Below are 12093 nucleotides of genomic sequence, written 5' to 3' on the forward strand. Positions count from 1 at the left end.
TGATTACCTGGTGCAAATTCATTCCACATTGGAGAGGTGGTATGCTGGGCTCCAAAGACGTCACACACACAAATTACAAAATACAACTTTATTTATAGTTGACCAAAAAGACTGAACAAATTCGTCTCTCGCACAGTCTACGCCAGTTTAGCCCAGTGCAGGATTTATTTGGCAGGTCTAGGAACGGGAAGAAAACACTGCATAGACCCATTCATACTTTTACATTGAGTTTAAGATGGCAGAAAGTTGGAAATCCGTTCATAGAAAATGTCCTTCTTGTTTTACTGAGTAGCCCGGTAAAATATGTGTCAGGTTAAAAAATAAAGTCTCATTTTAAAAACCTTGAACTCAGTGTGTTAAGTATGCCACTAGTCTTTTTTTTTTTTTTTTTGTCTGTTAATGGATTTAAGGAACCACTTATTCAACTTCAAAATAAAGCCCAACTGGACCATGCTGATATATTACAGTTCGTCCATTCGTCCAATTCTAAGGAGGTGAGATGAATGCATATTTATTGATTATTAGAATATATCCTAATAGTTGGATTGGAAATCTCTAGTGTGTTGAGTTTGCACCTACGCCTTAAATTCAAGTGTCAGACGCCGTACTTCTTCTGCAAGGCTGCAACAGCTGATCCATCCAGGTCGGCTTGGTGAAGAAAGTCAAACAGCTCTTTAAGTACTGCGGGAGGAAAGAAAAGTGAAGTATGAAAACTATAAATAGACTGGATTGTGTGAAATAAGAGAAAACGAAAGTATGATGCAGCTGAGCTTCAAGGATACTCCACCTTTCTTCTCCAGGGACGACATGAACATAACGGCCATGTTGAAGCGCCGCACGCTTGCTAGAATGCTGAGGGTCTCCAGTGTGACGGCCGGGGCTTCATTCCTGCATAAAAGCTAATGTTAATACACACGATATACTCATAAAACAACTACAATTCAACCGCATCCGACTCACACTCACAGAACTCAGGTTACAGGAAACAGGTTACTACAGCTCTTTTAACTCAGAGAAGTGGAGTGTGGAAATTGGATTTAACCTTTTAAAAAGACACTACTAGCAAAACGTGCTTAATCGGTGGGATGTTGCTGGTAGCATGTAGCTACCAGCTTATCAATCAGAAGCAAACTCTGGGAATATTTGGGTCACAATATGTGCTCCCATTGCTGACCAGCAGAGAGTAACATATAGTGTCTGTTCTGGTTCTATTAGAGGAGTGAAATAAACGAAAGCAGGTCGAGTGCGGATACTTTGCCTACGAGCTGGATTTAAAGAACTCACTTGATATAGAAGCCATGCAGTGTCATCAGGATCTGATTGAGGATGTGAGGTTCTAGGGAGTTCTGGAAAAGCTTAACATACTCTTCTGGCTTGATTTGCTGTCAACAAGAACAAGGATGATCGTTTACTTTACCAAGTCTGATTTCTTTGTTCACTCTTTACAACTATTTCAAAATCCAAATTCATGGCTCTGAACTGAAGAAAGAGCAGGAAAAGCTCACCCGTAGATATCTGTAAATGACTTCGGGCTCTTTCCCGATCTTGCGGAGGTCGGCTTCCAGCTGGAAGCTGTTGGCGGGTGGAGGAGGCAGGTCTGTCACTGTGGAGGAGGGTATGGCTGGTGGTTCAGGGGGATGAACTGGTTGTTTTGCCTCTTTGCTAGCTGGGGTTCTGGTGAGAAGAAGCAGGACATCATGTCCGTTTACTGAGTGGAAATTATGTTAAGAACACGCACAAAAAACAAATAGAAGAAGAAGTTTTATTGGAAGCTCTTTTGTTCTGGAGCAATAAAAACAGAAACTATAGCAGCGTAACAATAAAAAAAACATCTAGCAGCTATATAAAATACAATATACAATAAAAGCACATAGTAGGACATAAATGAATATAAAAGAAAGTGGACTTACTGTTCAGATGCATGCGAGGGGACATCTGATATCTCCTCAATTTTGATCATCTTGGCGCTGGGGGATGTAGACAGTGGAGAAGATCCGTCATCAGCCTTCTTCACCACCTCCTGGACAAGGGTCTTGGACCCACTAGATTCCTCCTCAGGCACCGTCACCTTTCCGCTGACTTCCTCGATGTCAATCCTCCTCAGAGGTTTCTGGAGAACAGGACGGAGAAAGAATGCGCTGTTGAGCTTTATAAAATAAACAACATCCCATGGCCAGTTCTGAGACTTTCAGTGAAGGTAAAATGAAGAAAACAGCAGTCAGATGCTCAGTCTCCGTTAAGCTTTATTTCGCCACCTGGTGGACAAAGACTGCTAAAACATGTGAGGATGGAGGCAAAACATTGTCACATTCCCCAATATCCTTCATGACTTTCTGTGTACATTCATTTGTGAATTATTTCCTCCTCTAAAGCACAAAGTTATTTGTTTGTATTTTTATCTTTTTGTTAAATGAAGACTGAAACTGGGATCTTTTGTTTTTTTCTGGACTTTTTGTGTTTGGCTGTGGCGTTCAACAGAGCGGTCTATGTGTCTGATGGCATCTTCCAGTAATTAAGCTGCTAGCGCTGTCCGTGTCCTGGGACTGTGGCCTGGGAGACTTCAGAAGAAGTGCTGGGGATGCCAGGCGAAGGTTAGAGTCGGCTCTGCAGTCTGTATTCATGGGGAATGTGAAGTCTTTGGCAGCTGAATGGATGTGAAGTGCTTTGAGGACCTGGTTCATACCGACCACAGTACATCTGTGCCCGACTTCGGGACTCTATGGGTTGACTCACTCAGTTGGCGTTTACATCCCTCCTTTAGCGGACAAGGAAACATCATGGGACACGATCCACGGCGCTGTTGCTATGCAACTGGCCAAACAACCACATCAACTTGGACACCGTTTTGCCAACTACTTTTGTACAGAGGGCTTACTTTTATATGCAACATTACTGTGACAAAGTCTGTCTAAGTCTATATTAACTTATCTGTTAAATGAGCTAAGGATACAATCCTTGCACCTGTCTAAGACCACCCCGTGCCATCTCCCCTCTCGTCTCCCTGCACTAATCTGTCCAATAAATTCAACATGAAGCATTCGTAATGTTATTTTTTTCTTGCTTACATCTGACTCATGCACTGGAGCAAAGTCGCATCAAGAGATATTTGTAACTCACAGTCGAGCGCAGGTGCGTTGGTTTGTCTATCGGCTGGACGGTTCTCCTCCGCGAGTCCTCCTCTGTTTGCAAAAGCCCACTGGAGGCCGTGTCCTACATGAACAATACACGAGAAAAACTGCATCACGAAAAGAGGAGCCTGTGGAAGCTTAAACATCTATTTTGCACCAGTAATCTTGCTTTGAAACGTACAATCTGGAGTTTCTGGAGTTCATTCAGGGCCTGCTTGTTCCCCGGTTCCAGTTTCAACAACTGCTGAAAATCTGTGGCACGCACAACAGAAATAAAGACGGGAATTAACGCAGCAGTAGACGGACGAAAAGAAGAACACTGCTAATTCTGCAACAAATGTTTTGCTTGGATATAAAATGTAGTTTTAGTAGTTGTGGTGCAGCACCTTGTTTGGCCTCCTCCAGTTTCCCTAAGGCCACTCTAGCTGTGCCTCGGCGAGCGAAAGCCTTGGAGTAAGTACCATCCAAGGAAATGGCTTTAGTGCAGTCCTCTTCAGCTTCTTTATACCTAGAGCAGAAGGTCTGCTATGAGTGTGCTGACAGCAATATTAATTAAATAACATCTTATAAAGAAACAAAATGGAAAACCTTCACTAATTTATAATAAACTGATTTTTTTTTTTTCAATTACTTCTCCAGCTTGAGGAAGGCCATGGCTCTGTTAGCGGGCAGAAGGACGTTCATGCCGTCGGCCTCCATTCCTCTTGTGTAGCACTCTACAGCCGCTTCATACTTTCCCTCTTTGAAGTAAGCATTCCCCTGAAATCACATCCAGCAACCAACAGTTTATCTTAGGGTTCGGAAAATAGCACAAGCTAAAAGCTGTCAGCAAAGCTTACTCTGTCTTTCTGGACAACTGCCTCCTGCCTCCTCTGCTGCTCCTCCATCAGTCTCTGCTGATTGGGATCGGCTGCAGGAGCCTCCCCCGTCTGCACAGCTTCACCCGGGACAGCAGGCGCCTGAAGTCCGAGGGCCTGAGAGAGACGCAACATTCGACGGACGTCAGAGAGGAGGAGGTCGGAGCGCCGATTGCCAAATAGACATTTTTACTGCACGCTCACCTCTTTGATTTTCTTCACCTCATTCTGTGCTTCCAAGTTCCCAGGGTCGAGGTTCAGAACCATCTCATAATCTGTTCAGAAGCAGATTCATCTTGTCATCTCAGTGCACTCAGATCAGGAGACAATGGTCATGTTACCATGGACACAAGAATTCCGCTAATAATCAGAATAACAGGCCAATGAAAATAAAAATGTTTTACGTAACTGCCTCGATTAGATCAGTCTGACCAGATCATAAGACAGTTTCAGATTAGAGGGGTGATCTTTGAATCTTTTATGATCTGCTCAACAGGAAAATATTAATACACATGTAAACACTTCTGACCATTTCTCTGGGTGGAATAAATCCATTCTTTCTGCACACGTTTGCCTCATGTGGGTTAACCATGAGAAGATGTGACAAAGGGAGGAAAAAGAAACTTCATTGTTCATTCATTGTTTTGGGGTGTATAAACACACATCTCATCAGATTACAGTGTTGTTCGACTAGTCCGTATAAAAACTTGTCTCATCCTTGGAACCACGTGTTACCTTCTAGGGCAGATTCATGTTTCTTCAGTGCGAACCGAGCCGCTCCTCTGCGAGCATACGCTTTGAAGTATTTAGTGTTGAGAGCGATCGCTAGGTTGCAGTCGGACTCTGCCACTGCGTACCTGCAAAGGAGGAACCCTTGATCACCAACAGGGAAATAAAAGCTTTCTGCCAACACGGTTAAAACGTACAAAACCTCCACTTTAACCTCAATATTAACAGAATAGAATATTATACTGCCATACCACAATACAGATGAATACCACATGCTGTACTCACTTTTTGAGCCTGAAGAAGGCGGTCGCTCTGTTTGTGGGAAGCACTGGGTTGTAAGGGTCAGCGCCCATCCCCCTGGTGTAACATTCAATGGCAGCATCATAATTCCCATCCTTAAAAAACTTGTTGCCCTGGAAATCAAACCGCGTTAGCAGGGATACTTGTGCTTCGTTTTCACCGCAACGCCTCTCGTTTATGTTTACCTTTTCTTTCTCAGCCAGTGCTCTCTCCTGATCGACCGCAGCCTCCTCCGAGTCCGACTCATTTGACTCTGCGGGACAATCCTCCTTATCCATTTCAGCCAGAACCTTGTCCTACCATGAAAAACAAAAAGTTGTAGTTGACTTGTGCCATTAATGCACTGTTCTGATTGAAAGGATTTCAAATAGGGGCAATAGATGCATTAGATACCACGTCAAACTTGTCCCATGATCGATAGTCGTATGCTTTTATTCTTGAGTCCTGCTTGGATTCCTCGGTTCTTGTGTCACCGTTGCTAGTGACCTCCTTCCTCCTCTTCTTCTTCTTCTTGGTTTTGTAGTCCCTGTTGCGCACGGGTGGGAGCTTTTTCTACAACACGGCAGAGAGCAAGATGCTGAAATGATTTCCCGAATAAAAACAGTGCCTGCTTACGACAGAGTTGGGCGTTAAAAAGCAGGACCAAACCTGACTCTCCTGGACTCCCCCTGTCCTCAGCTCCTCGTCCTTCTTCTTGATGTCTTTCTCCCAGCTCTCTAGCTCCCTCATGAAGCCGTGGAGATCCTCCGCGTTTTGCCGCATCTGAAGCTGTAACTCAACGGCCTTGTTTCCCCCGGACATGGTGCTCCCTGTGACACAGACATTTGTTGTGGGCAAAGTCTTAACATGTGTTGTCTTAAGAGTCGGAGCCAAGAGGGAAAAGTCGAGAATCACGCCGTCATGCTGTTCGCGGCTAGCAGCTAGCTCGCTAGCAAAAGCCGTCACATATTTAGAGAATAAAGAGAAGACAATGGACTTTATAGTTATTTGAACCTTACAGAATACCTGTCGCTTCTCCTGGGTGACAGTTAAAATGCACTCGTAGTTAGTCTGACTAAACACTAGGGAATAAAGGGTCTCGATTCACAGCTTTATGTTTGTATTCGGAGCCATGACAGCGGCGCTATATCGCATGCGCAGGATGCAACCAAAGATTGTCTATACCGTGACAGGCGATTCACTCTGTGTTTATTTGTAATTCACGTGTTAGTTTGCAAAGGCAAACAGATGCCTTAAAATAAACAAAACACCGCAAGGTTGTCGGAAAGTAGAGATAAAATTTGGTTGAATGGTTCTAAAGTATTATTGCCAGACAAAATTTCAGTGAATGGATGGCTCACTCACAAACAGCACCCAAATTCTCATCCGCGCTAACGATTTCTCCCGAGAATTCTCAATAGACGATCTTTACCGCACAAATGGTCTCGGAGAAAACTCTAATAAAACGCAAGTTTTATTTTTCTTTATTTCCTTTTAACGTGAACCACATTCCTTGGCTTTTTGTGTATGGGCGACCACCCGTCACGCCGCGACTGAAAATTCACATTCATTACCTTTAACCTAAAGCTACCACGTGACATGCAAGCCAGTGACGATGACCTCTCTTGCTAGCTAGCTAGCTGTGGCTAACCAGGTGAAGCAGCATTTTACACGATGGACCAGAGTAAACAAGAGGAGGAGTATGGATACGACTTATTCCCGAAGAGAAAAACGGACAGCAAGCCGAGCGCAATCGCACAGAGCCTGTTCACTTTCAACCACAAGTGTCAGGTCATGTTACAGTTAGCATTGGACACTAGTGAGTATGGAGACCTGCTAATGTAGCATGTTGAAGGGAATGTCATTTCCTGCAGACAGTAGTTGATATGTTACTATGAAATGACATGTCTACCAGATATGTTGGAGATTTAAATACATATGCATGGTCAGTGTTTTATAGTCGTTGTACGTTTGACTTCAGTGGATCTTGATAATGAATGCTGACTGTAGCTCTGAGCTCCAGCTGTCTTATCTGTGTGTGTGTTTCTCTCAGGTCCTTATGCGCAGCTCCTCCTCAGTGCCATGAAGAATTCAGGATGGTATGTGTCATCTCAAAGTAAAAGTCCAATAGCTTAAATATATTTGGCTTTCATACATATGTTTCATTTGCCTACAGATCTTGTGTTTTCAATATTCTTGCTGACGCAAAGAAATAATGCAAATGTCACAACTGCCTTTGCATGTTGAATGGTTTTAACCCTTTATAGGTGTTCATGCAGAGGTGGACCTAACAGCACATGCTTCTCAATCTTACTGAGAGGCACAGCGACGCAATTTAAAATATGTGCCCAAGTGTCCATATGTGGTTCTTTTCCCCACAAACGGTTAATGTTGATAAATCATTTTGGAATTTAGCGTAACCTTAATGTCAGTCTTGATTTGCAACTAAACTCTACTGTGTACATGCAACGACGTTCTAAATGCATGTGTCTGCCAAAACAGCAAGCTGTTCAAAGACCGCCACTTCTCCTGTGAAGACTGTGACGGGACGGTCAGCGGCGGCTTCGACTCAGCCTCCTCTCAAGTAAGACAGACGGCAGCGAAAAGACACCGCGGGCTGTTGGGGATTGTGAGGAACTCGGCCGGCCGTTACAATGGTGTGTGTGCGTGTGTTTCCAGATCGTTTTGTGTCAGAACAACATCCACCAGCAGGCCCACATGAACCGAGTGGTCACGCATGAGCTCATCCACGCCTTCGACCACTGCCGGGCCAACGTGGACTGGTTCAACAACTATAGGCATTTGGCTTGTTCTGAGGTGAGTAACAATAGGTTCGTCGTTGACTTCCTGATAAAACAGTTGCTATGCGTGTTCACAAAGTCAATATTTAAATCCACGATAACCTGTTGGCCTTCTTAAGAAAAATATAGTTTCCCTTGAAGATCCGTGTTCTCATAAACACAATAGTTTAGAGGGTTTATTTCAATTAGGAAATCCTCCACATTAGATTTGCTCTAGCTGTTTAGATGTTTGGTCCAAACTTACAGAGGGAACTATCTTTATTCTGCTGACCTAGAAGTCTTGCTGAGTTGATTATTCAGAGTTTTTCTGTGTCACTGTTTTAGATCCGGGCAGCTAACCTCAGTGGAGACTGCACCTTTACAAATGAATTAACCAGATTCAACTTTGGCCTAAAGCAGCATCACCAGGTATTTGCCAACGTTACTCGTGCGGGTTTTTATTTTAGCCTTTGGCTCCGATCTGAAGCTTAACTCATCTGTTCTCCTTGCGCAGGAGTGCGTTCGTGGCCGTGCCTTGCGCTCCATCCTGGCCGTGAGGAAGATCAGCCGGGCGAAGGCGGAGGAGATTGTCGACGACGTCTTCGACTCGTGTTTCAACGACCACGCTCCGTTCGGGCGAATCCCGCACAGCAAGAAGGACGCCAAGTTCGCCTACAGAGATTACATGAACAGAGATCGATACTACGCGAACCTTTAGTGGCGCGTTTTCGTCAAACTCCCGAGGGTGCTCCGGAGGGCGGCGATGCCGGCGAGATGCGTGACCTCAGGGGCCTTGGTCAGCGTAGCAGCCTGAACGGGAAGACTGTGTTGATGTGATCGCGTCCATTCAAAATGGATTGTCAGAGAATGATTTGTCCTTGAATCGGGAGACAAAGAAGGGAGCTGCAGAACATTTCATTTTCCACCTCTTCGGACACTAATTATATGTAAAGCAAATGTAAGGACTGATTTTGCTCTTGAAGTGAAATATTAGATGAGGCACTAGTTGTTTTTCTTGTGTTTTTAGGTTAATCAGTGGGTGCTGTTAAGGAAGCACAAGACTTCCTTTCTGTCCATCAGTGTTTGCTGTGAAAGTCCTGTAACGGCAAGTGAGGACGTGCTGTATTTCTTTCAGATGCTCTCCATCTTGTTGCCATCATGACCTCCACAAATTTCCTGTAAATAAATCTGATTGTGCTTAAATGCAACAGAATGAAATTGTATTTGAATTAAAGTTTAATTCCTCAGAGAGGGAAAAAAGAAAAACAAGTTTGACTTCATGTCTGTGTGTCTCATTTTTTAGTTTCCAGTCTCAACAAGCCTCTCAAAGTTATATTAAAGGACAAGAAAAGCCTGTTATTTTTGACCTTGGTCCAGAACGTTTGAACTTTTGACTCGCAGAGGAAGGATAAGCAAGTGTCTCTCTGTTTTGAACACATTCTGTCTAATCCTAACAGAGACGAGTGAGACGAGTGAAGCAGGAAAAGTTCTTCCACCACAACACAGTCAACTGTCTTCACATCTGTGCAGCCACTGTAAAATGTCATTGCTGACATCTTTATGGGACATTAGCATTTAAAGATTCTCATATCCTGCCAGAGATTAATGAAGGAAAAAAGTTATAAGGGAATTAGCCTCATAATCCACCCCGCTTCATGGTCTTTTACCTCCTCGACTTCTGCCTATCTCAAAGACAACAGCCTCTCGTTGTAAACACAAAGTCACACAAGAGTGACGCTCGGCGTTCTCCACTTGGAAAACTTCACAACGGCACGAGATGAGCGCGGTTTTGAACAAGACGAGTGGGTGGGACGGGACAGGCAGCGGGGATTAGGCTAATTCTAGCAGCTTAACAGATAAAAAATGACGAACCGCTTCAAGGCAGATTAATGTGAGGCAAACACAAGATGACTAAAGACTGAAATAATATTTGGATTTGTGCAATGTCATACACCCAAAGCAGTCTAAATAAAGAAATCATGCAAAACAATAGCATTAGTCAGGGGAATTGTGCACATATCAAATGCCGACTGCCAAATACTTGTGATACAATTAGACGCATAAAACGAGGCTGAGAATTTGTGAGAAGACTCAAGATTGTGGACCGCAGACATAACAGAGGTCATGAGTCCTATAAAAACCCACCTCCACAATGTAGTCTCATAGAAATATATAAATACTGTCAAATGACATGAATCCGCTGATTAAACAACAACGGCAATGAAATTTTATTGAAGAAGGACAAATCTCCACAAGGTTGCCAATTTCCTAAGATGCTGAAGTTGTAAAAGATGTGACCTCAGTCACAGAGTGGATTTTATTTTGTTACTCTTTTTTCTCAAGTGTATAACGTGGTATAAATAGGAGACAAATTTAGTCAGAAACTGTGTTTTAACAATGTGTAAAGTTACACTTATTAGCCAAACAGCCAATTGAACCTGGAGCCTTAATTCAGCTTTGTAGTTAATTTAATAAATATCCATCCAATATTCATTCTCCTTTAAACCTCGTTATGGCCTCTAGCAACTCCTGAGTTGGATTACAGCTGCTAAAGGCTACATTTTGCCTGCAAGCTAGCCGCTAACTCTCTCCTTTCCCAGTCTATTGCTTGTAAAGACCTTATTTAACAATAAAGGAGAAAAAAGAAATGATACCATAATGACAGAACAGTGAGAGTAAATCAAACCATTCAAGCAGCGGGCTGAAAAAAACAAAATTACAAGCTAAAACATGCTAAAAGGTTAGTTAGAGCTGAGGTGCGCTGCAAAGTTGGATATTATTATTTTCACAATGACTTTCCAATTTGAACATTTTTAATAGACAAAAAAATATGATTTGTGAGGCTATAAAGAAATTTGACACACACAAGCAGAGGATATTAGTTTAATAACTCCCTTCTACTTTTAGCATAGGATTATCATGTAAGTACAAAGGGAGAAGAACAAATTAGGTTATGGAATCAAAGTCTGGTTTTTTTTTTTTTTTTTTTTGAATGTAAAAAAAATATACCAGTTTGTGGCAAGAAATACAAACTAAACAAGAAAATGAATAATGCTTTATAAGTTTGTGTGTGACCATTTTTTCAACTGTTGGACCCCACAAAGATACACTCTTAAACAAGGGTTAAGACTTGGCAAGGATCAAACTAACTTTAAATGTCGTTCTACTTATTTCACTTATTTTATTGCTCATTCCCTTTGTCCTTACCATTTATAGGATTTTTTAAATAGAAAAGTACAGGTCTAGGGATTGTCCTCACCAGCACAAGGTCCCCACAAAGATAGTAACATAGTAGATGTGTGTGTATGTGTGTGTGTGTGTGTGTGTGTGTTTGTGTGTGTGTGGCGTGGGGTTGTCTTAGCCGTCAATGAGACTTTAATACTATTAATACTTTACATACAGTAAAATCATTGCAGCACATGGTAAAATCACTTCGCTTCTTTATCCAAGAACCACATAATGTTCTGGTGAAAGAGATTCTCTCACAGAAAACATTATATAAAAACGAAAATGATATGGGGCGGAGTCACGGCCGCCTTTTCCCACAATGCACAGCGAACGTAAGACAATCTAAAATATAATCTGTTAAGTTATTCTTTCAACTGCTCGTTAGTGTTTTATGTCGTAGTACTTTTGTAATTTTGTTGATTTACGTCTTGAGCATAAATTTGGTAAAAGTATGTTTTTTTGTTTTTCGTGAAACCATAAGCGAGAACGCTAGGGCCGAGAATGGGGTCGGTCACTTGGACGCTGTCAGAGTATGCACTCTTGTTTCTCTTCAGATCGTATAAATCTTTCGCCTTTTACTAAAGATTTCCGTGGAGAGGAACAACAAGAGTTTATCTCAATTTTTTGATGCCCTGCGAAAGCGGGGCTTCCTAATACTGTTCAATATTAAACTAATAAGCATCTCAGATCCATGCCTCGTTCTGCACTCTTGTGTCTGTATATGCGGCGATGCAAAGCAAACTAAGACTGATGTAAAATAGGAACTTATATGGATTCCCCGGTTAAGAGTTAGCGTTTTTGTCACATAATTATTCTTATCGACTAAACATGTTCACCGTTATTATTATTTATTATTATTATGAAGTCCAATGTCAGCTCAGATCTACCAGTGGTTGACTGGTGGTTTACAGTTTAACAGACCATCCTATGAAAGAGCTAATAACTACTGGGAATTAAATTACTTTACATAAAAAATAAATATATACAAATAAAATAAATATTCGTGTGTTTTAGGCAAATACTTGTAATTATTCCATTTTCCATTTTTTTTTTTAATTATGGAAGCACTTTTACTCCCGTATGTGTCCTTAA

General features: G+C 42.2%; 2 protein-coding genes and 1 non-coding gene across 4 annotated transcripts; 2 read left to right on the forward strand and 1 right to left on the reverse strand.

The window, feature by feature from the left end:
* Positions 1 to 73: 73 nt before the first annotated feature.
* rpap3 (RNA polymerase II associated protein 3) lies at positions 74 to 6190 on the reverse strand. 2 transcript variants are annotated; one of them, XM_047575503.1, is made up of 17 exons: positions 6020 to 6190; positions 5663 to 5823; positions 5408 to 5566; positions 5200 to 5310; positions 5000 to 5127; positions 4721 to 4842; positions 4190 to 4260; positions 3968 to 4102; positions 3760 to 3887; positions 3515 to 3636; positions 3310 to 3380; positions 3118 to 3210; positions 1911 to 2110; positions 1506 to 1674; positions 1285 to 1382; positions 788 to 888; positions 74 to 681 (listed from the first exon to the last, which is right to left on the reverse strand). In XM_047575503.1, the coding sequence occupies exons 2-17, from the start codon at positions 5813 to 5815 to the stop codon at positions 596 to 598; spliced, it is 1947 nt and encodes a 648-aa protein (XP_047431459.1). In that variant the 5' UTR covers positions 5816 to 5823; positions 6020 to 6190; the 3' UTR covers positions 74 to 595. The 2 variants fall into 2 exon arrangements, with proteins under 2 accessions (XP_047431459.1, XP_047431460.1); XM_047575504.1 differs by having other exon boundaries at positions 6013 to 6190.
* Positions 6191 to 6510: 320 nt separating this feature from the next.
* On the forward strand, positions 6511 to 9048 carry atp23 (ATP23 metallopeptidase and ATP synthase assembly factor homolog). Its single transcript, XM_047575506.1, has 6 exons — positions 6511 to 6812; positions 7047 to 7092; positions 7496 to 7577; positions 7673 to 7810; positions 8119 to 8202; positions 8288 to 9048. Exons 1-6 carry the CDS (start codon positions 6668 to 6670, stop codon positions 8489 to 8491), a joined length of 699 nt encoding a protein of 232 aa, XP_047431462.1. The 5' UTR covers positions 6511 to 6667; the 3' UTR covers positions 8492 to 9048.
* A 2487-nt stretch (positions 9049 to 11535) lies between these two features.
* On the forward strand, positions 11536 to 11649 carry LOC125000464. The gene has a single exon (XR_007111329.1). It is a non-coding gene; the product is annotated as a U5 spliceosomal RNA (small nuclear RNA).
* The last annotated feature ends 444 nt before the right edge of the window (positions 11650 to 12093 follow it).

This window comes from Mugil cephalus, chromosome 22 (assembly GCF_022458985.1).
Source record: "Mugil cephalus isolate CIBA_MC_2020 chromosome 22, CIBA_Mcephalus_1.1, whole genome shotgun sequence".
Taxonomy (NCBI): domain Eukaryota; kingdom Metazoa; phylum Chordata; class Actinopteri; order Mugiliformes; family Mugilidae; genus Mugil; species Mugil cephalus.

Coding starts and splice junctions, on each gene's coding strand:
- rpap3 (XM_047575503.1), bottom strand. CDS start 5,815: ATGTCCGGGGGAAACAAGGCCGTTGAGTTACAGCTTCAGATGCGGCAA. Junction 4,103..4,189: donor AGGTGAAGAAAATCAAAGAG/GTGAGCGTGCAG, acceptor CGTCTCTCTCAG/GCCCTCGGACTTCAGGCGCC. Junction 3,381..3,514: donor ACTGGAGGAGGCCAAACAAG/GTGCTGCACCAC, acceptor TGCGTGCCACAG/ATTTTCAGCAGTTGTTGAAA.
- atp23 (XM_047575506.1), top strand. CDS start 6,668: ATGGACCAGAGTAAACAAGAGGAGGAGTATGGATACGACTTATTCCCG. Junction 6,813..7,046: donor ACAGTTAGCATTGGACACTA/GTGAGTATGGAG, acceptor TGTTTCTCTCAG/GTCCTTATGCGCAGCTCCTC. Junction 8,203..8,287: donor GCCTAAAGCAGCATCACCAG/GTATTTGCCAAC, acceptor CTCCTTGCGCAG/GAGTGCGTTCGTGGCCGTGC.